The following is a 20,737-nucleotide window of genomic DNA, read 5'->3' as shown; positions in this document are numbered from 1 at the left end:
GCTTTTCACTTAGATTGCGAGGAAATAAAATAGCAACAGTGGAAACAATAATTCACTTTCTATGTACCTTTTATTTTTTATGCATTATTACAATAATTCTATTTTTTTAATTTTATTGATTTATTTTGATTGATTTGATTGATTTTTAGTTTTATATGAATTAAAAATTATTTATAAAATACGTAGGACCTTTTTTGTTTGTCTTAAATCTTAGACGAAGATTTTATTTTATGCAATAGAGCATAAAAAGTCATTTTATGTCGCCTAGATACAGCATAAACACGAACTTTACGAGTATGAGAAGTGAAAAATATGTTTTTGTTCAATATTACTTGATGCTTGTGATTAAGAGGTTGTAATTTTAAAGTAATATTAATGTAGCTCGCATCAATCACCGCTTAGCTGAATATTTTTAATTAAATGTTTTGCAGACTAGCGCGGCGGCATCAGTAACGTGAAAATTACAAGATCACCTACAACCTCGCTAAACGTGCTGAACATATACATGGCGTTATAAAATGAATACGAAATATGTATCAAACAGCCTTGTATACGTGTATATAAATTATTTATTGAAATATGAAATGATTGAATATAATGTAGGTATGGTGTAACTTTTAAAATATTTATACAATTTTTACTGGAATCAATCGCACTAGTGGATTCCCACCGGATTGCCTGTTTATAAGTATTAAGTATGGCAAAGGTAGCGTGAGTCATACTTACCGCTTCCCTCACTTTCCTTTTCCTCACTAGCCACTTGAAGGTACTTGGGTTTTTCTGCTCCAAGTTAAAAAAAAATCACACCTCTCATTCAGAAAAGTAACTTTTCCTCCCTGACGAGAGGGATCAAAGTGCAAATTTTCTGTTCAAGACTTTTCTAAGTATTTTTTGCAAATGCAATTTTTTTAAGTTGATAATCGTAAAACCACGCCCTTTTCAATGCTGGTTGCTTTTGAATTATATTTAGAATATTATTATTTAAATTTTCGTCATACTCTGTGTGAAAAAAAAATGTACGAGTCACTCGGGAGCAAAATTATTTTCATCTTGAGCGTTAACACTTGAATCTCATTACGCTCAGGATTCAACTTTAGAATCCCTCGCTACGCTCAGGATTTTATTATAGAATCCTTCGCTACATTCTGGATTCAATGTTCCGCCCTCGCCGTAAATACATCATTTTGCTCCCTTGTGCCACAAATAACTATTATGTCACGCCACACACACACACACTCAACTACTCACTGACATATATATCTCGAATTAGATTCAAAACACCATGTGGGCCACCAACAAATCAGTCTCTCATCTCATGCTGGCATTTTGTTCGTAGCTTAGCCCAAATTTCAGCTAGTCAACTTCTATTTCTTCCTACCTCAGATACCTACCTACCTACCTACCTACTCTACGCAAAAATGAAATCACTCATTCACTTCATAATAAAGACAAGGAAAATAAAACAACAATATAAAAAACTTAGAGAGACTTTATTATTATAAACTAAACATAGGATAAAAATATCACTGGAATATCAAGCTAGCTTGACGTAACATCGAAAATTTTCATTTTAAATTTGCGACAAGTGCATAAAACAACTTTGTCAAATGACAAACAGCAAACGTGAAATATAATGTACTTAGTGCGAGGAGCCAGCTTCCAATGACATAAATCGTTGAATTTCAACCACTGAAAAGAATAAATGCTGCTCGGTAAGTTTAAAAGGAGTGCTTAAAAGCTGCTCAGTTTTATATGAATGCAAGCTTTATTCGAGTGCTAAATGTACTGAAAGCCATTGACGTTAATATTTTTTTTTACAATAAACTTTAATCCATGTATCCGGGGGCGAACTTTTGGTGCGGACGACGTAAAAATGACCTAATTTTGTAAATAGTAATAATTTGCACTTTTCAGAACTATAATGTTGGAACCCCGGGGTTGTCTGTCGAAAAAACTGAGATTGCGATATGTGATGCCGAGATCACGCGTAATGATAATATGTTTGATCATTGCAATACAAATTTTTGTCGACAAATATAATGTAAATAAAATATGATTCTCAACAACCTCATATGTTACAACCCTATTATCCATACTAATATTAGGTATAAATGAGAAAGTGTGTGTGTTTGTTTGTTTTTCCATCTTTCACGTCGAAACGGAGCGACGGATCGACGTGATTTTTGGCATAGGGATAATTATGGGCCACAAAGTGACAAAGGCTACTTTTTATCCCGGAAAAATGCAATTCCCGAGGGAACAGCGCGCGATAACCGAATTCCAAGCAGGCGAAGCCGCGGGAAAAAATGACGTTATTCAATTGTCAAAAACACCAAAAGTTCGCTTTCTGCCTATATCATTATTCTAAAGATAAAAGTACTTCATTGCGTCGGCTTACATATTTTCTCCTTACAATAATTTTATTCCGTTACTTACAGCTTTACAAGGAGGTCGAATGCCGTTGCCCTTACACAGTCTCCGAGAGCTTTATTTTAGCCGCCGGGATTCAGCACAGTGTAAAGTTCAAATCTACGTTTAGCCCAAATAAGAAAGTTTGTGGCTTTACGTACCTTCGCTGGCTGACTAAGGCTGGGTTCTAACGGCGCAGTCCTGGATGATTTTTATTATATTATATGCCACTACTTATTCGATAAAACGTGTACAATATAAAATCATGCAGGCCTGTGCCGTGTGAACCCAGCCTTATGTTTAATGTGAAGGGATGATAGGTATAAAACGTTCAGAGACTGCGCTGCCTTCGCCGCACCGATGAATATTACGCATGCCAACACGTCCATGTCGCACATACCTTCCCACGCATGACTCTTAATTAAAGTTTATACGCCATTATACTTTTGAATGGATAAGGTTCTACGTAAAAAAAATTGTTGGCTCTTTTAAATAAGGGCAACATAGCTCGTATGGCACCACAACGTTAGTTACTTACTTTATAGTAATCTAAAGATTTCGAATATAAATATAGCTTTTAAGCAGCGTTTCCACCCATAATGTGCGAGTATGTGTTGCGAGGGGTGTGTTTTTCATTAACCAATAGAAACGCTTCATTTACACATTCTCGCACAGCACATCTCTGGTGGAAACAGCTGAGCGGAGCAAGTCGAGGTAACATATTCCTCGCAACACATCCTCGCACATCTCTGGTGGAAACGCTGCTTTATATTAAAACATAGCCGTTCAATTGGTCAAATTGGTCAGTATGGGCTAATCCGAAACTATTACAAAGATCTTCTTAGGAAGGAACCTTATCATCGAATTTAGTGACAGGAATTAAATAACTGTATACAAATTAACTTAATTAAATTAAAGCGTATGAAATAAAATGCCAATTTATTTGCATAATCATGTTTCATAGTAAGATGCCAAAATAATGTAACTTTTATTCACTGATGTATTAAACTGCTTTTATTTATCAATTCAACCGGGTTCTCCTGAACTGAGTATTTTTTTTTTTTATCTTACACAGATAAATGCAGTTAGATAGATGCAGTTTTCTTTGTCACTGAAATCGATAACATAGTTCGTAAGAACAAATCTTTGTATGTCTTATAGTTTCAGACTTGCACATACTGAACGATCTAGATGTGTCGCCTATATACTTGTCGACCAAGTAAATGACTTTCCATGATAAAACTATAGTTAGGTACAGTTCCTGCATCAGAAAAAAAATAGGGTTGAGTTTGATGTCATAATGATTAATATTATAAGCGATAATAAGTATATTATAAATAATGTTTAAGCCGTAACTACAAACGACTTTTGAACTTGAGGGTGATATAGAAATTTCTTAATCGACTCTATTGTTACGTTGACTACCGTGTTACTCTAGCTTGTACATTAAAAGTTTGTCCTATTCTCAAACTAAGGTAAACGTCCAAGTGCTCGACACGCTAATCCCCAATAGACGACACCCTGCTGTCATATATATTGCTAATGACAAAGATTAAAAATGCCAACTACTGGTACAGCGACGAGCACTCATATATTTACCGTACTGGGACCTAAACCGTTACCGGGAAGTAAGTAAGTTTGCATGGCATTACAGTGATTATTCCCAACTATTGAACAAAATATTCATACTGACATTCACATACTAACATTTATGTAAGCACGTTACATATAAACACAAATAAGGTATCTTCCAGATCTATCACCGCAATGAAGGTTCTGTGACAGCCTTGTTAGCGCTAGTACAGATGTAGTGAATAATGTTTTGCCATCGTATTTTGTCGGAAAAGTCCGTATTTATATTGCTTCTCAACTTGCTTACTGAAGTTTACTGAAGCTGATTGAGAAAGCAAGATAAATACAAACTTATCCGACAAAATAAGATGGAAAAACATTATTCAATAGATCTGTATCGGAAGGTCCGTTTGGCAACTTTGACATTTGTGTCACGTTTGTGACTGGTTAACTTAAAGGCTACGAACAAATAATATCAGCAAGCGTAACTGCTTTATAATAGTACATTGTGTCTTAAGGGCGGTAAATAAGGAATTAAGAACGAGAGTATTAGAAGCCCGAAGACTGAGGGCTTTAATGAGTCGATGTTCGTAATTCTAGTACCGCCCGTGCAACCACGTGCGACATACGATGTTTTTCATCACATTTGCGAGTAAAATTTTATATTTCTTAAAGAAAATATATAATTGTTCCAAATATTGGCGATACCTTAGGCTGCGCTCTTGGCAGCGCCGCCCTCCCCCTTCCTCAGCATGTGCCTGAGCCGCGTGTGCATGTAGTCCTGCTGCTACGCCGACTCATTTACCGACCACGGGTTTCATGACAAGCACATTAAGGTCGAGAGTTTTATTTGGGGGGTTGCAACCAAAGTAGCCTTCATGTTTTGACACTGTTTCCGAGCAAGTGTGATGAAAAGATAGAAACTGTGTCCTAAACTGTGTCCTGCGCGCATGCGCGTCATTTAATTTTGACTGACATTTGTTTTGCAAAATAGTGAGCTCACGTCAAATTTTCATATTTTTGATTGTAAACAGCTCTAAATTATCATGCCAACGTCTGTTATGAAATGGTGCGGGAACAATGCAAAATTAAAATGTCCAGGGATCACTTTCCACTAGTAAGAGGTAGTAAAATTAGATTTATTTTCAAAAATGTTCAAATAAATTATTAGTTGGAGATGGTAAGTATTATGCAAAATCAAGTATGTGGTCTATGGCTCACATAATGTAAATGACAGTTTGCTCACCCCTCTTCATACTTTCTCCTTTCCTGTATCGCCCATACAATAGGTCCAAACAGTCTTTATTTTTCTGACAGCTAAACTCAAATAAACCACCATTATTTAAAGTTTTTCAAAGTCAAAGTCAAAGTCAAAATATCTTTATTTAATTTAGGCCATAACAAGCACTTATGAATGTCAAAAAAAAATCTACCACCGGTTCGGAAAAACCTCCGTTGAGAAGAATCCGGCAAGAAACTCAACGAGGTATATTTTTTTAAAACATATTTACAATATTATCAAGTAAATGATATGTATACATCACAAGTATTTAACACAACTTTATTTTTAACACAGTAGGTTCGCTATTTGAAGGGATCGCTAATGCGGATCGGAATTATTTCCAAATATCCCTGTCCATGATATAATCATTAACTTTATAATACGCCTTTCATATTAATGTCTTCTTGACAATAGATCTGAATTTTATATCCGTTTCATTTGTAATATTTTTTGGAATTTTATTATAAAAACGTATGCAATTTCCCAGAGACGACTTTTTGGTTTTAGTTAGTCTGTAAGATGGAACTTTAAGCTTCCCTGTGTTTCTAGTAGCTTTTGGCTTATCGACATTAGAGGGAAAATCACATATGTTCTTCCTAACATACATGATTATTTCAAAAACATAAAGCGACTTTTGTTTGACTTTCGTTGATTTTTGTTATAATTTTTTTTTCATGACTTTTAGTGTGATTAGTATAAGATGCAATAGTTAATGTCAACTTCTCGTCATCTTTTACAAAAGATTGCTTTTTCCGATGCAGAGACGTTCATTATTAAAGAGTCCTGGTGTTTCACCACCCGTTCCATTTCACCATATGCATTACGAGGAGCATAAATTGCTATGCAACTGTGTTAAAATAATTGCAATTAAACCCTTGAAATACTTGTTATTGAGTAGTACCTACCTAAATTCGGTGGTCATCTGTGGTCTTCACTTGTCTTTATCATTAGTTCCACTTCACCAAATGAATCAAGAGCAAATGCTTGATATATCGAAAATACCATAGGTGTCCTACAATATTTTAAGAGTTCCCTCGATTTCCTTAGGATCCAATCATCCAATCCTGATTTCATGCTTAATAGGAATTGGAGTATTCCTACACAAACGATTTTTTTTTTCAAATCGATTCATAAGTAAATGACAGAGTTCTGAGGTAACAACCAAAAAAATACAACCGAATTCATAACCTCTTTTTCCTTTAAATCGCTTAAAAAAACAAGCTGTCACTATCAATATCTTATGACACGTCATTGAAACGTTAGATGTAAGAAGTGATCTGTTTTAACGTCAGTCAGGTTGTCATCGGACATTGCATCACGCGAGCCAACCAATCCCTGCATTCTTTCTGAATTTTACCCAATCAACAAACATGTCTACTTGCAACCTCGAAATTGATTCGTATTTGAATCATAAGTTGTTTTGGTTTTAGGTATGGCCACTTTTTGTGTGGAATTTGTTCTGAGTTTCGCTTCCTGATATTATTTGTTCGTAGGTTAAAGGTACAATTCCAAGACGGGCTGCAGACAGCAGCCGCAGGCTCTATATCCATGGATGCACAGAATGTGCAGCCTGCGGCTGCAGTGCAGTCTGCAGTCCGTCTTGGAATTGTACCTTAAAAATAACTAAATAAGCCAATCGCAAGCAAGACTGTAACGTCAAATGGACTTCTCGATACTAACGCCATCTAGCGAGACACTCATTTTTAACGGGTATGATTTTATTGATCACCTAAAAAATGCATTTTCGGCGACCTAATAAATAATATTTATGCCTAAAATAGTAGATCTGTCACCTAAATTGAATCAACAAATAATATTAAAACGGTTACCCAAATATTATTTAAAAATTGCTCGGGAATAATATTGATCATCAAATAATTATATTGGGTTCCAAAATAATAGATGGCTACCTAAAAATTAATTATAATCACTGGAAAATAATATTGATCATCAAATAATTGAACTGAAATTTGACGATAATGATATCCAATGAATGAAATAATAATAATAATATCCTCTCACAAATCACACAAATTGACACAGCCCCAAAGTAAGCAAAGTTTGTTCTATGGGTGCTAAACAACGGGTAGACATACATACATATATACTTAAATATATACTTCATATAAGTATTAGCAAAGAATGTTCGGTTCTGGCACTTTGCCGCCCGCTACCGCGGCACGCTCGCTTCGCTCGCTCGGCTAGCGCACTGAGGGTCGCAGTTCTACCAAACACTCCTCCTCGCTTCGCTCGTCGTCGTACCTAACCAGACCTGCCTTAGTAGAATAGGTAGAAGCATCGAATTAAGGATCTGATCTATTTATTAGGTGACAGATCTATTATTTTGGTGATCGAATTTTGATGATCAAACTTTAATTTTAAAGTTCAGTTCAGATCAGTTACTATGAAGTCATTGGCTTTACAGCCTCGCAATGTAATGCAACTTGCACGATTTTTCTTGTAGTTCTAAACCGGGCTTAAGGTTCCTGCCTTAACACGTCCCAGCCCCAATGTAATCAATCATCAAAATATTTGTTGCTCATGATGTTTTTGATCCACTCGACGTACCCAGCTGTACGGGTGTATATCCCATACTTACCCCGTTTTCCGCACCCATCGCCGAAGCTAGTGATCCCCTGGAAACATCAAAATAACACATAAACGAAGAATCAGACCTTGATCACGTATAAAACAGAACTTTGATGAAAAAATCTAACATGACTGATTTGTTTGAGCATACATTTAAGGACCGCTATCCTAATCCTATTACAGATTTTGATGTGGAGGAAACAATTGACTTATGGATTGTAGAAGAAAGGATAATCTTACGGGGGAAAAGTTGCAAAAGTATTCAGTTTTAAGCGGTAAATAACAGTTCTACATCTCTCCAGATTGGTGCTAGGGTAGGTAGCAAGTGTCAGAAATAATTAAGTAAATATTATCTTAAAATAACTGATGTAAGGAAACCAGGATGGTGTTTTAATTTTGTTGGTCAGATAAAAACATTATTGTGTGATTGTCAGAGTAGAGGGTTGTGTGGTTCTGGTTACAAATAATTCGTAAATAAAATTTTATATGGATGTTCTATTTTCAATAGTCAGTTTTTTTTGGTGTTACTCAATTACGTCATAAGTCAACAGTTACTAACGTACTATGGATCTGCCGGTCTGAAAAAATGAATTTTATTTATTTATTTAACTTATCGGGTTTGAGTTTGACCACGCAATCCTTGCGTTATAAAGATGTAGGTATTCCCTTGCTACTGTAACGCCGCTTGTTTAGAACTTTTTGACGGACTCTTTTTGAAGCAAACACTCTCATTCTAGAATGTGACATCAACAATTAGAAATCGGATAAAAATGAAGCTGAAATCTTACGAGTACGTATAGAATCGTTGCTATGTTCAATCAAGCATTTCGTCAAACATCTGACGGTAACAAAGAAAGTGACGATTCACTGGTGTCGTACTCTAAGTGTTAACATTTGAATGACTTCCCTAACTTATAAGTGATTATCTGTGTCTTTCTTCGGCTGACTGACTTACAGGACGAATTAAGTGATTGATTATACTTACTTCTCTTAACTTTTAACGACCATGAAATATGTTATTGTAGTTTCGAAAGAAAGAACCAGGACAGTTACTTGGGCACCCTATTGAGGAAAAAATCAACCTGTAATGAAGTCTGTTCAATAATAGAACCATTTCCTAGTAAATACTTGTACTTGTTTTTGAAAATGACGTGAATGCCATAATGACAAGGTCTTTTGAGACCTAGGTTGACTAATAATATTTCGTGTCAATAGGTATCCGTGTATTTTATTATGTGAGTGTTTAATTTTATTTAATGCAAAAAATAACCGTTACTTGCCAAGAAAATCATCAAGTAATTTATTGTGAACAGAGACCATTATTGTCAAACGCGCGAGCGCCCTCGAGCGCATTCACCTTCTCTTTCTCCCTCACCTTATACCTACCGTTGGACAAAAAGACATGGTGAACTCGATTGTGATTCCTAACGGAATAAGAAATTTAGCCTTAGGTCTCTTAGGTTTATTACACACATTTAACATTAGCATTAGGTACATTCGCTCACGTGTATCACCACCTTCTGTTTGGCCTATTGTCCTGTGTGTGTGTGTGATCTATTCTGTTATCTAGTTTCCTGTTACTTAATGTGGCTAATATCTATGCTGTCGTCTCGGTTTATTTAAATAGATAGTTTAATTAAACAGAGACGGCGTCACCGGCGGACCTTATCATCGCGTGTTGAAACAAGCCCTAAGTGTCCAGTTGAGTTTGAATTTATAGTGCAGATGTTACAAGTCATAAAACCTCAGAGGAAACTATCATCCAATTAACGACTTCGCATTTGTGGAACTTGAAGTCGGAACTTGAGGAAGTAACGTCACGGTTTCTTTGATCAGTTTAAGTTTAGATTACTAATCTGATTTTAACTTCCAGCTTTCAAATACACTGCTACGGTAACAAAGTTTATGCAAGACCTTGTGAAAAATTTACCCAACGGACTCTATGGTACAGTACGACTAAGCTTTTACACCGTGTTATTTTTGGTTTCCGTGATAACATTAAGGAAACCTCCAGCAGTTCGAATCAAATTCCTTTCTCCATGATACTTACATAGTATTTGAATAGGCTTTTACTGAATTCCAAGAAACATTAATCAATGCTGTCCGACTTTTAACTATTTTGACATTTAAAAGATTTTAAAATGTAATAAATATCATTTATCTCTTATATCCCTTTAAGTGATAACACATAAAGGGATATAAGAGATAAATGATATTTATTACAAAAAGGTGCTAATTAAATATCTACCTTTACAGTCTGTTGGCCGACAGTTGTCAAAAAATATTAAAATCAGGGGTCCTTAACTAACTACAAATACGGTCCGCTAATTCTTTTTACAGATAAAAACAATGATTTTAAGCAATTTTATCTGTATAAAACAGGAAACAACACATGAATATCCAACCGATACACTCGAAGTCCATTCCAGAATGAAATGGCAATATGGCCGCCGCGTCCTTTTGGCCACCCGGACCGCATACTTTACTTACTTAAGGTCTAAATGCCTGGTACGGTAGAGTCAGCAGCAGAAGTGGATGAGCAGTTACGGTGCTCAAAATTATCTGCACACGACTCTACTCCCAAGGTCGTTTTTGGTCATATGGTCGTTTGTGAAGAAAAGGGTAATTTCAGGGACTATTATTAACCTGATTCTAAAAACATATATATATTATAATATGTTTTGGGGTAGCGAAAATCAGCCTTTAGTAGCAAATTCCTATTCCACACACACACACATACACGCACGCACGCACGCACGCACGCACGCACGCACGCACGCACGCACACGCACGCGCACACGCACGCGCACGCACACACACACACACACACACACATCACGCCTGTATACCCAAATGAGGTAGACAGAGCACACGAACTGCACTTCGGGGCCACTTTTAGCAATTTTAGGTTTTAAGTTCGACAAAAATGGTACAATAGTAAAAAAATAATATATAAATAAAATAGTAAAAAATTATATTCCAGTTAACTCCTAAGTTTGTAACACGTCTTGGTTCTGCAGCTTAGCCTCATAAGTATAGCTAAAGTTCATATTTAATGGTTTCTCGGGTTTATCTTCAAACTACCAGGTGCTGAAAATGATTGCATTATAAATTAAAATTGCTCTGATACCGTCGTATTTATTACGGTTCTTAGAATTCAACATATCATTATTTTGCTCTTAAAATGCTTTAGCAGGTGACCTTGTTCAAGGTCCGCCCGGATTGCTACCACCATCTTGCTCGCTAATCCTGCCGTGAAGCAGCAGTGCTTGCACTGTTGTGTTTCGGCGTGGAGCGTAATTCAGGCGGTGAAATAAGTGGCACTTGAGGTATCCCATCTTAGGCCTCTAGGTTGGCAACGCATCTGCAATACCCCTGCAGCCTGGTGTTGCAGATGTTTATGGGTGGTGGTGATCTCTTACCATCAGGAGACCCACTTGCTCGTTTGCCATCCAGTCAAATAAAAATAAAATAAAAAAAAGCTCTAACAATTTCTGCAATACCTACTTAATTAGCACCTACCCTATCAACTTAACTACGAAATAAAATTATTCACTCCACATAAAAAATATTACAAAGTATAGCTAATTACAAATTAATATTAAAACTGAATAAACCAGCTAATTGGACGATAAAATTTAAAATGAAGCCAAAATAATTTCGTATTTCGTAGTATTTATATGAAAAATACCTACCGACTTTTTTTCTTAAGGTGTTGTGCTGTGTGGAAAGTGTAAAAAATAAATAGTTCATAGCTCCCTTTTAGCCTCTTTACACACCGCATTTTTAAATACGCCATCGACGCACGGTTGTATGGATACAAACGCGATACGCAAGCGAGTTGTGTTGTGTGGCTACTCTATGATGATAATGATGGTGATGATGATTGATGATGGTAAACGGTGATGATGAAGATGATGATTGTTAGTCATGATGATGATGATGATGATGATGATTGATTGGTTGACGGTGATGATAAATAACTATCATGAGACACTTGACACCAATTGACCTTGATATATGTCATACTTAAATACATATTAAACATTCAAGACCCGAGAACAAACATTCGTATTATTCATACAAATATCTGCCCCGGCCGGGAATCGAACCCGTGACCTTCGGGACCTCAAGGTTTCGTAGTCATGTTCTCTAACCACTTGGCCATCCGGTCGTCAAGATAAGCAAAAGCTTGTAAAAAAGGTCGCAGATTTTAGTTGTTAGTAGTTAGTTTTTAGATGTCAGTTGTATTTCCCACACCAATCAGAAGGCCAGAAAGCTGAAAATAACCCATACACTAACTCTAAAAATAAGAAATTTCTTTGTATCTGCAAGTTACCTGTAAGTAATACCGCATATTTTTGTCCCGGCACAGCAGCGGTCCGCCAGAGTCACCTGCGCAGGAGTCCCGGCGGCCGCGGCCAGCGCACACCATGTTCTCTGTGATCGCGTATTGCCAGTATGAGCGTCGGCACACGCCTTGCTGAATCGTTGACACCTGGCGATACGTTAGAACTATCTATCATGGTGCTTTTATAAGCCGTAAAGCCTCTCCAAATCTATCAACCAGGAAAGGCTAAAATAAAATCTCACCCGAGTGACGGTAGGAGCCTATAGCCTACAGCAAAACTGTTGTCATATGGCGAACTGACGTAACTATACTCAACGCCGTATTTAGATTCCAAAAAAGTTCCAAAGATACCCGAACGTCACTTTCACAAGTGTCATTACCATTGTGACGTTCCAGATGTAACCCAAGCACATTAATAAAAAAATAGTCTTATAATATTTTATTTTTATTTCTACCTTAAATGGGTACCGGCAGTAGAAAACTTAACAGGAAACAAAAACTCAAGAACGAAAATTACCACGAGTATAGAAAGCATTCGATCAATCCACACGTCAGGCGAACTACGAAGTGCAAAATTCGAACTTCGTAACTTGCGACCCCGCGCTGACGCTTATACTCCATTTATTTTAACATTTGAAACTTAACGGGTAATTTTTGCACACTTTTTTAAATGAAACAACGGAACTATTTCAAATTGTGTGAACTTCTATAGTAAAAACATAATAAATAAAGCTAATAAATGTACTTATAGGTATTTTTAGTCCATTTGTGTTCAAAATATCTAGAAACGTGTGTTACAATTTGACCGTTAATTCAAACCTTAAATTAAACGGAGAGTCAGAGGGACAAAACGATACGAACTTCGATTTTCGAATTTCGTGGTAGCCCCCCAGGTGCCGAATGAAGTGATAATTGGAGATGTCATGGTGGCCCTGTGGCCGCCATGTTTACCATAGTTTTCCATACGTGATTTGTTGTCAATATTTTATGTGTATATCAAACATATTTATAAATAGTACCTATATACGCAAATTATGAGATTAATAGTATCCAAATGTTTAAACCTGAAGTATTACCACTGTATTATAAACTTTTCTTCTACAAAACAGTTTCAACCAAATATCTGTTGGTGAAATTAATAGCTATTATTTTTTTTCTTTATGCAGTTGCATTTAATTTTAGCTTTACAATTATATATAAATAAATTACTTATGTACATTATTTAGAAAAGTTAAAACTTACCGATGCAAATCTTTTCATTTTGTTGACAACACGAGTAGTTTTTTTTGTAATTTATATACGGCGTTGAGTACCTATAGTACCTACTTTGTAGTACCGGGGTACTGACGCCCAGCTACGTTGTGCCAAATAAAAAAAATATAGGGCGTGATTATACGTTTTGTCATAACACGAATCCCGTCAATTGACGTATTATCACGGCACGGCAAAAGCGAGCACTTCTTAGACGCGTTAAACCGATTAAAAGAAGATGTTGAACGGGTCGGCTTAGCTCGCAATATTCGCCATGCCAACTGTCGTTTTTATCCTTCTCATTGGCTCAGGCTCATAAATATCACTTTTCCGAAATGTGCACTTTCTTTAAAGGTACACTTCTTCGAAGGATCACTTTCTCGGACGGTGCACCTGCTACTGGCTACATTGTCCTAAGAAGTGCACTTACTGCCAAGATTCGTGAAAATAATGTTGAAAGATTCCATTAGATACTTAGATGCATAGCATGCACTTTTACAAGTAGGTAGGTACCTAAGTTATAAAGATAGATCAATAAAAGACCACGGACTTTAAATTTTCCAGCAACTGTAGCAAATAACTCCATTTGAAAAAGTTGTTCGACTCGAAGTTCGACTTTAATCAAAGCATGTAGAACTAGCTACACATACACATAATACAGTGCGAAGCCGGAAGGGGTACATTTTTATTAAGCTTTGCGCTTGAAGTTGTATGACTGTTTGCTAATAGTTGGCTAAATTAAAGCAAAACTACGAAGTGCAGGAAGAGTTAATTTACTTTAGTAAATTATTTATTTATTTATTTCTAATAAACATTACATCTATCATTACAGTTACCCAATACGAATATACTCAGCGACACAAAATTTGGCTCACTCTACATACAAAGTTACATATTACTGCATAAGTACATTTGAGGGCCAGAGTTTTTGCCGCTCAGTATATTTCTTGCTGTGTTATGAGTATTACCTCAATTGTACAATACAATACAATACAACATAATAATACAATGACTCTTTATTATAAACACAGGTATATAGAGAATTTCTAAAGTAAGCAATAGGGTAATATTGTAGTGGTTTGGCTTATTTCCATTGACATTCATATTTCCTATTTCCTTTTGTTTCAACCGTTTGGCTTTTGATACTATATTTTAAGAGAATATTGGCCTTGTTTTCCAACACTTACGCCTAGTTTCATCAATCATTGGTAAATATTATGTGACAGATATCTGCCACATTTATCTGCCACGTAACATTTATCAAAAAGTAGTGAAACAGGCCTTTAGTGTCGATTATACACAAAATAAAGTAGGTACCTAATTAAATTACGTTCAATATTTTGTACAACATCTAATTTCTGTAAAGTGTAATCCATCCATACATGCGCAACTGTATCCTGACAAATTTTCGCATTTATAACTACTAGGTTGCTGTTGTTTGTTTGTTTGTTGTGCTGTTGCTTCGTTAATCGCAATCCCGCGGGAGCTATGCAATTTTCCGGGACGAAAACTATCCTATTAGTATGTTCTTGCCAGGGTCTCAATCTATCTTCATACCAAATTTTATCTTGATCAGTTATTCATGAATAGGTAACAGACAGACAGTGTTACTTTCGTATTTATAATATTGATAAGAAAGGATTTTTATAAGTTAGAACTTATAAAGAAACGCGGCTGATTGGGGAACAGGGTTTTTTAATTACTTGTATTCTCTGGAGACACCGACCTTTCCAATTTTTAGTTCTTCCACCGCCGCATGAGAGCAAAGCCGAGCGGGATAAAGCTAAAGATAAAACAAGCTAAGTATATAGCGGGAAGAGAAACGAACAAGTAACGTCTTAATTCATACATCATCATCGTCATCGTCATTTTTATCATCCTACTATAATTATAAATGCGAAAGTTTGTGACTGAGTGAGTATGTTTGTTACTCCTTCACGCTGAAACGGCTGGACGCATTTAGATGAAATTTGATATGTAGATAGCTGGACATCTGGGATAAAGTATAGGCTACTTTTTATCCCGATATTCCCACGGAATAGGGATAAAACCTCGAAACAACAACCGCTGGGCTTAGAGTCATGAAATTTGACATGATTGTTTTTAATGTAACGTCAATGAAAACCACGATTTAATTTTTGGGAATTCCCACGGGATTTTTTTTAATCCCGAAATTTCAATTCAGCTGCTGGATCTTATGATTTACGTGTGCGAAGCCGCAGGTAAACAATAGTTAATCATCTTTTTCCGTGAGAGAAGCTTTACAACGTTAGTAACTAAGAAATAGACTTTCCCTTCGGTATACTCGTAGGACTTATAAGAAAAGAAAGAACCAGGCTACATGGTAGTAAACAGAGTGGAAGTTTTCAATTTGTGGTACGAGGGAAACGAACATTCAATAAATTCTTAAGATGAATGCTGTGCTTTGTGTATCTTGTTTAGTTACTTTATTTTGATTTCCACTCCTGATAGCTGATTTAGTGTTATACCCTGTTATACCAGTTGGATAATTTAACCATTAAATATTTTGCACGAGTAGAGTTTGATGTGGGCATATTTACTTACTTGTGCCTCGTGTAGTAACCGTGTTCCGTGTACGTCGGTTGAACGTTTCTTGCCCCAGCCCAGGATGACGCAGTTGGTGTGTGGCGCCAGGATCGTCTGTGGTTCAGGTAGACACGCGATCCCATGCCCGAGATCTGTCCTGGCTGCTCCTGGTAACCTAGTACAATTTTAACTATGAAACAGGGCGGTAAACAAGTAACTAGGGTAACCTGGTGGTAGGCGAGCACTACCACTCATGAACACCCGCAAAACGTAAGCCTTCACGTAGGTATCTATCAATTCTTTTACCACACATACAGCAACGCAACCACTACTGCTTAGCAGCAGGATTAGTGAGGAAGATGATATCTGGATAGACCTAACAAATTTTGGGTTATTTCTACTCAGAATCACAAGCACTATCGATTTAAGCAATAAAAAGTGTCCCAGATTTAATTGTCAGTTTTGTGACGCATTTAACCATAGGTACATGTTGTAATTCTAAATCGATGGGACCGTCACAAAACTGACTTATAAATTTTGTATGGAAAATTAAAGAAAATTAACGCAAAACCGGTACCTTTTTTTCTGAAAACCCCCATTTACATAATAAGTAAAGAAGCATTAGGATTAGAGAAATAAAGTTCTTCTTGCTTCTGTTCTATTTACAAATGTTTAACAACTTCATTATTTCATGCAGAAAAGACTTATCATTGACGTGAAAATCCCACTAATAATCCTATCCTACTATATCCTACTTAATTATAAAAAAAAACAGAGCGTGTATACGAAAAACAGGGTGTGTATTTCCATGTCGGTATTATCGGGGCCGGGAAAGAGTGTCACCCAATTATGATGTTTGGATGTTTACATGTCTGTTACTCAATCACGTTTCAACCTCTAAGCCGATTTAGATAAAATTCGGTATACAGATAGTTTAAGTCCCGGGGATGGACATAGGATAGTTTTTCCCAGAAAATTGCATAGTTCCCACGGAATAGCGATAAACAAATTTTAGAGGGGTGGAGTTGAGGGTAATAGCTAGTCCGTACATATATAAATTTATTATTATCCTCAACGTAGCGACTCGGTTGTCACTTCGTCCGCTTCCTCAAAATTACTACGTGACTTAAAAATTAACCGACTGACTGGCACAAAATTAAAAAAATATATGCAATCTTCGTAATTACCTAGTTACCTAAACGGAACAAGACATTTTGGGTTCTGGGAATCGACTTAACTGATTGGGAGCAAAGTTATTACACCTAATTACGATGCAAATACATTGAAAAGGTGTTTTGCGTGGCATCGTGGCACTAATGGAGAAAGTATGATGTCGTACCTTCATGAATTAATCATCAGTCTTGATTATGTTTCATAGAACATGTTGGCAGGGCCTACAATATAATTAGGTACAGTCACCTGCATTATTATCTGCCACAGCGGAGCGTCCAAATATATCTAACACGTCCTACCGGCCCTGGAAATAGAGCCCCTATTTCCCTGAATGGCAGATTCTTGAAATGGCAGAATATTTAAGCGACAGAGTCTATTAATGGTCGATTCTTAAAACGGCAGATATTGTACAGTTACCTACAAAATAATAGATTGGAATAGGTAGGTACAGTCAACGTCATACATAAATAAGTGATCATTTCAGTTGTTACATAATTTCGTATGGCTTTTCAAACATGACGTTAAAGTGATCACTTATTTATGACGTTGACTGTACCAAGATCAACAACGGCGAACGACCATACGTTTTATGAGGTGGGAACTAGTATGCGCTTTTTATCTTTTAAAAATATCTAAATATCTTTTTATTTGACCTAGTTGACCGGACCGGTCCTGGCCACTTATCTAATACCTACCTGTAAACGAGCAATTCTTGTATATATGTCGGCGGCCGATCGCAAAATCCGCCAGATCACGAAATTTCTAGGCATATTTCATGAATTGGCTAAAGGACATCCGCCATATCGTTCAATACTCACCGTTTAACGATTTGCCTAGTGACGTTTAGGCAGACCATGAAATTCCTAGGCATATCATGAATCGACGCCGTTTCATGATTTGGCTAGTTTAGGCAGATCATGAAATTCCTAAGCATATCATGAAACGCCGCCATATCGGTTCTGGCACTTCGCCGGCCGCTGCCGCGGCACGCTCGCTTCGCTCGCTCGACTCGTTCGTAGTGGTCGCAATTCATACTAACCACTCCTCGCTTCGCTCGTCGTACCTAAATTTTTCTTTTTTTCAGCATATCACGATATCAGCTAGGAATATCGACGAATGCATTGCTCTAACCGATCTGCCGTATTGTTTCTCAGGCATTTCATGATATGCCTGGCCAACTTTTAGGCATATCATGAAATGGCGCCATTTCATGATGTGCCTAGGAATTTCGTGATCTGGCGGATTTTACGATTGGCCGCCGACATATATACAGGGTGGAAAGAATCAATGGGCCCTGGAGGGCAACTACCTTAAATCCTTTAGTTAGCTAATTGTAGGTACTTAAAGGAAACATTCCTTTATTTTTAAAATTAAACTGCATACATCTGCCTTTTTAAGAATTTGCCATTAACAGAATCTGCCGTTTAAATAATCTGCCATTTCAAGGGAAAAAAAGGATAGAGTCGTGTCAGACATTTAAACGCTCCGCTGTAGCAGGTATTAATGCAGGTGACTGTATTTATTTTAGTCAATCTGCATTTTGAGTGAAGTTTTTCACCACACAAAATACGAGATGCTACAATCTGCATACTTTCGTAACAATATTACTCGTGTGTTAGTTACATTATTAATATTTTCTATGGGATGTACCTAGACCGTAATTAACTTTTATGAGCTTCCAGTATCACAACGAATCTATTATCATCATGAACGGGTAGACGGAAGAAATTGCGGGTGGGCGTTAATATTCTCTGTCTACCTTATGCTTACCTTGCACTGCGAGTGGAGCAGACTCCGCACGGACTCAATTTTTAACATACGAGTACATCGCTCGGCTGCATGGATGTACATATTTCCACCAAACCTTTATGAACTTGATCAATGTATACCTCGTTGAGTTTCTTGCCGGGTTCTTCTCAATAGAGGGAATACCAAACCGGTGATCGTTTTTTTCCGAGATTCATAAGTGCTTGTTATAGCCTAAAATGAATAAAAGTATTTTGACTTTGACTTTGTGGCAGTTAAACTGAGTCCGTGTGGAGCCGTTTCGCTCGTGACGGAGTGTTTACTAGGCTGCGTGCACATTAATCGCGGTCTATATTCCGTATAAAACAAGTACTTAACTACATAATTAACTTATTCTTTTAAATAATTATTTTATTTATAACAATAAGCAATAAAACATAATACATTAAATATTTAAAAATATGACTACGTACAAAAAATATACAATAAGCTAGCCTAACCTTTAAATAAAAAATCCCTCCTAGGTCATCGTCGCTGTTCATTCCCGAATCCCGAATCCCGGCCGGGGCAGATATTTGTATGAATAATACGAATGTTTGTTCTCGGGTATTGGGTGTTAAATATGTATTTATCTACATAAGTATGTTTATCCGTTGCCTAGTGTCCATAGTACAAGCTTTGCTTAGTTTGGGACTAGGTCAATTGGTGTCAAGTGTCCCATGATATTTATTTTATTTTTATTTATTGTGCCCAGAAGGCAAGGCTAATCCTTTGCCCAAAATAGCTGCCAACCCTCTGGTCACCAGAAACGTCAATGAGGCGCGCGGATATCTCTTTCGCGATATCGCGTACGCCTGCCCCCCACGGCCCTAGGGTCTCAACACCAAACGGCGCAAAAATATAGCCCTCCCCAAGGGCTGCATATTTGCGCCGTTTGAGCAGTTACGCTGATGCTGCTGCGGCGCCGGCCATGGAAGACGTCGCTGGGATTTGTGAAGGAGCATAAATAAATTCATAATACTTAACTGTGAAAATATGCTATATATAGTAATTTGGATCGTAATTTTTCTGATTTTCCGATCAAAGTGCTGTTTACCGAACTACTTATTTTAGGTGCCCTTTCTTATCGAATGTATGTAAATAGAATACTCAGTATCAGGAAAAGGGAAATCGAAGTAACCTTCTAAGAATTTTCGATAAAAGCTTTTCGATGTTTAGCAACTTATGATGGGGCTCAAGACCAGGTTTGAAGATTCAAAATATTACATTTGTATTTAGGAATGGTGTGGAAATATGGAATTTTGTATGATAAACCAAATTTTTAAAGCTATTTTTTTATTTATTGTGCTTTTTGTTTTTTTCTTTTCAAATTATAAGGTACATCTAGTAAAATATACGTGACTGACTTCAACGGCCTCAATAAGCACTTCAGTACATCGCCAGTACAGTTGGATCTCATTGCAAAGCAGCACACGCTGTCTCTTCTTGCCAATACTCAACACCCTGACATCCCCATTTTTGATCTCGGTAGCATAACTCCGCAAGATGTCCTCAATATTCTTAAAACTATCCGGACGAAAGCTGTTGGTGAAGATGGCTTGGGCGTGGACATGCTTATGCTGGGGGCGGAAATCATTGCACCTCCTTCCTTTCCCATATTATTAATTATTCACTATCCTCGGGCTGTTTTCCTTCGTTGTGGAAACGTGCTCATGTAATCCCTTCCTAAAAAGTCGAATCCTAGTTCCTTCTCTGAATATCGTCCCATTTCAATTCTCCCGGTTTTATCCAAAATAGTCTCTCTCCTATCACCTGAA

General features: G+C 36.9%; 1 protein-coding gene across 1 annotated transcript in view; it reads right to left on the bottom strand.

The window, feature by feature from the left end:
- Positions 1-1,471: 1,471 nt before the first annotated feature.
- LOC141433353 (vitamin K-dependent protein C) overlaps positions 1,472-20,737 on the bottom strand; it is a 44,038-nt gene continuing 24,772 nt past the window's right edge. Inside the window, exons 10-12 of the mRNA XM_074095351.1 lie at positions 16,020-16,176; positions 12,192-12,350; positions 1,472-7,899 (exon numbers count right to left, since the gene is read on the bottom strand). Coding sequence (XP_073951452.1) covers positions 7,780-7,899; positions 12,192-12,350; positions 16,020-16,176 — 436 coding nt within the window. The 3' untranslated portion in view covers positions 1,472-7,779. The remainder of the gene's footprint in view (positions 7,900-12,191; positions 12,351-16,019; positions 16,177-20,737) is intronic.

This window comes from Choristoneura fumiferana, chromosome 12 (genome assembly GCF_025370935.1).
Source record: "Choristoneura fumiferana chromosome 12, NRCan_CFum_1, whole genome shotgun sequence".
Classification (NCBI taxonomy): domain Eukaryota; kingdom Metazoa; phylum Arthropoda; class Insecta; order Lepidoptera; family Tortricidae; genus Choristoneura; species Choristoneura fumiferana.
Note: the sequence above shows the minus strand (reverse complement) of the source record. Positions and strands in the feature narration are given on the sequence as shown.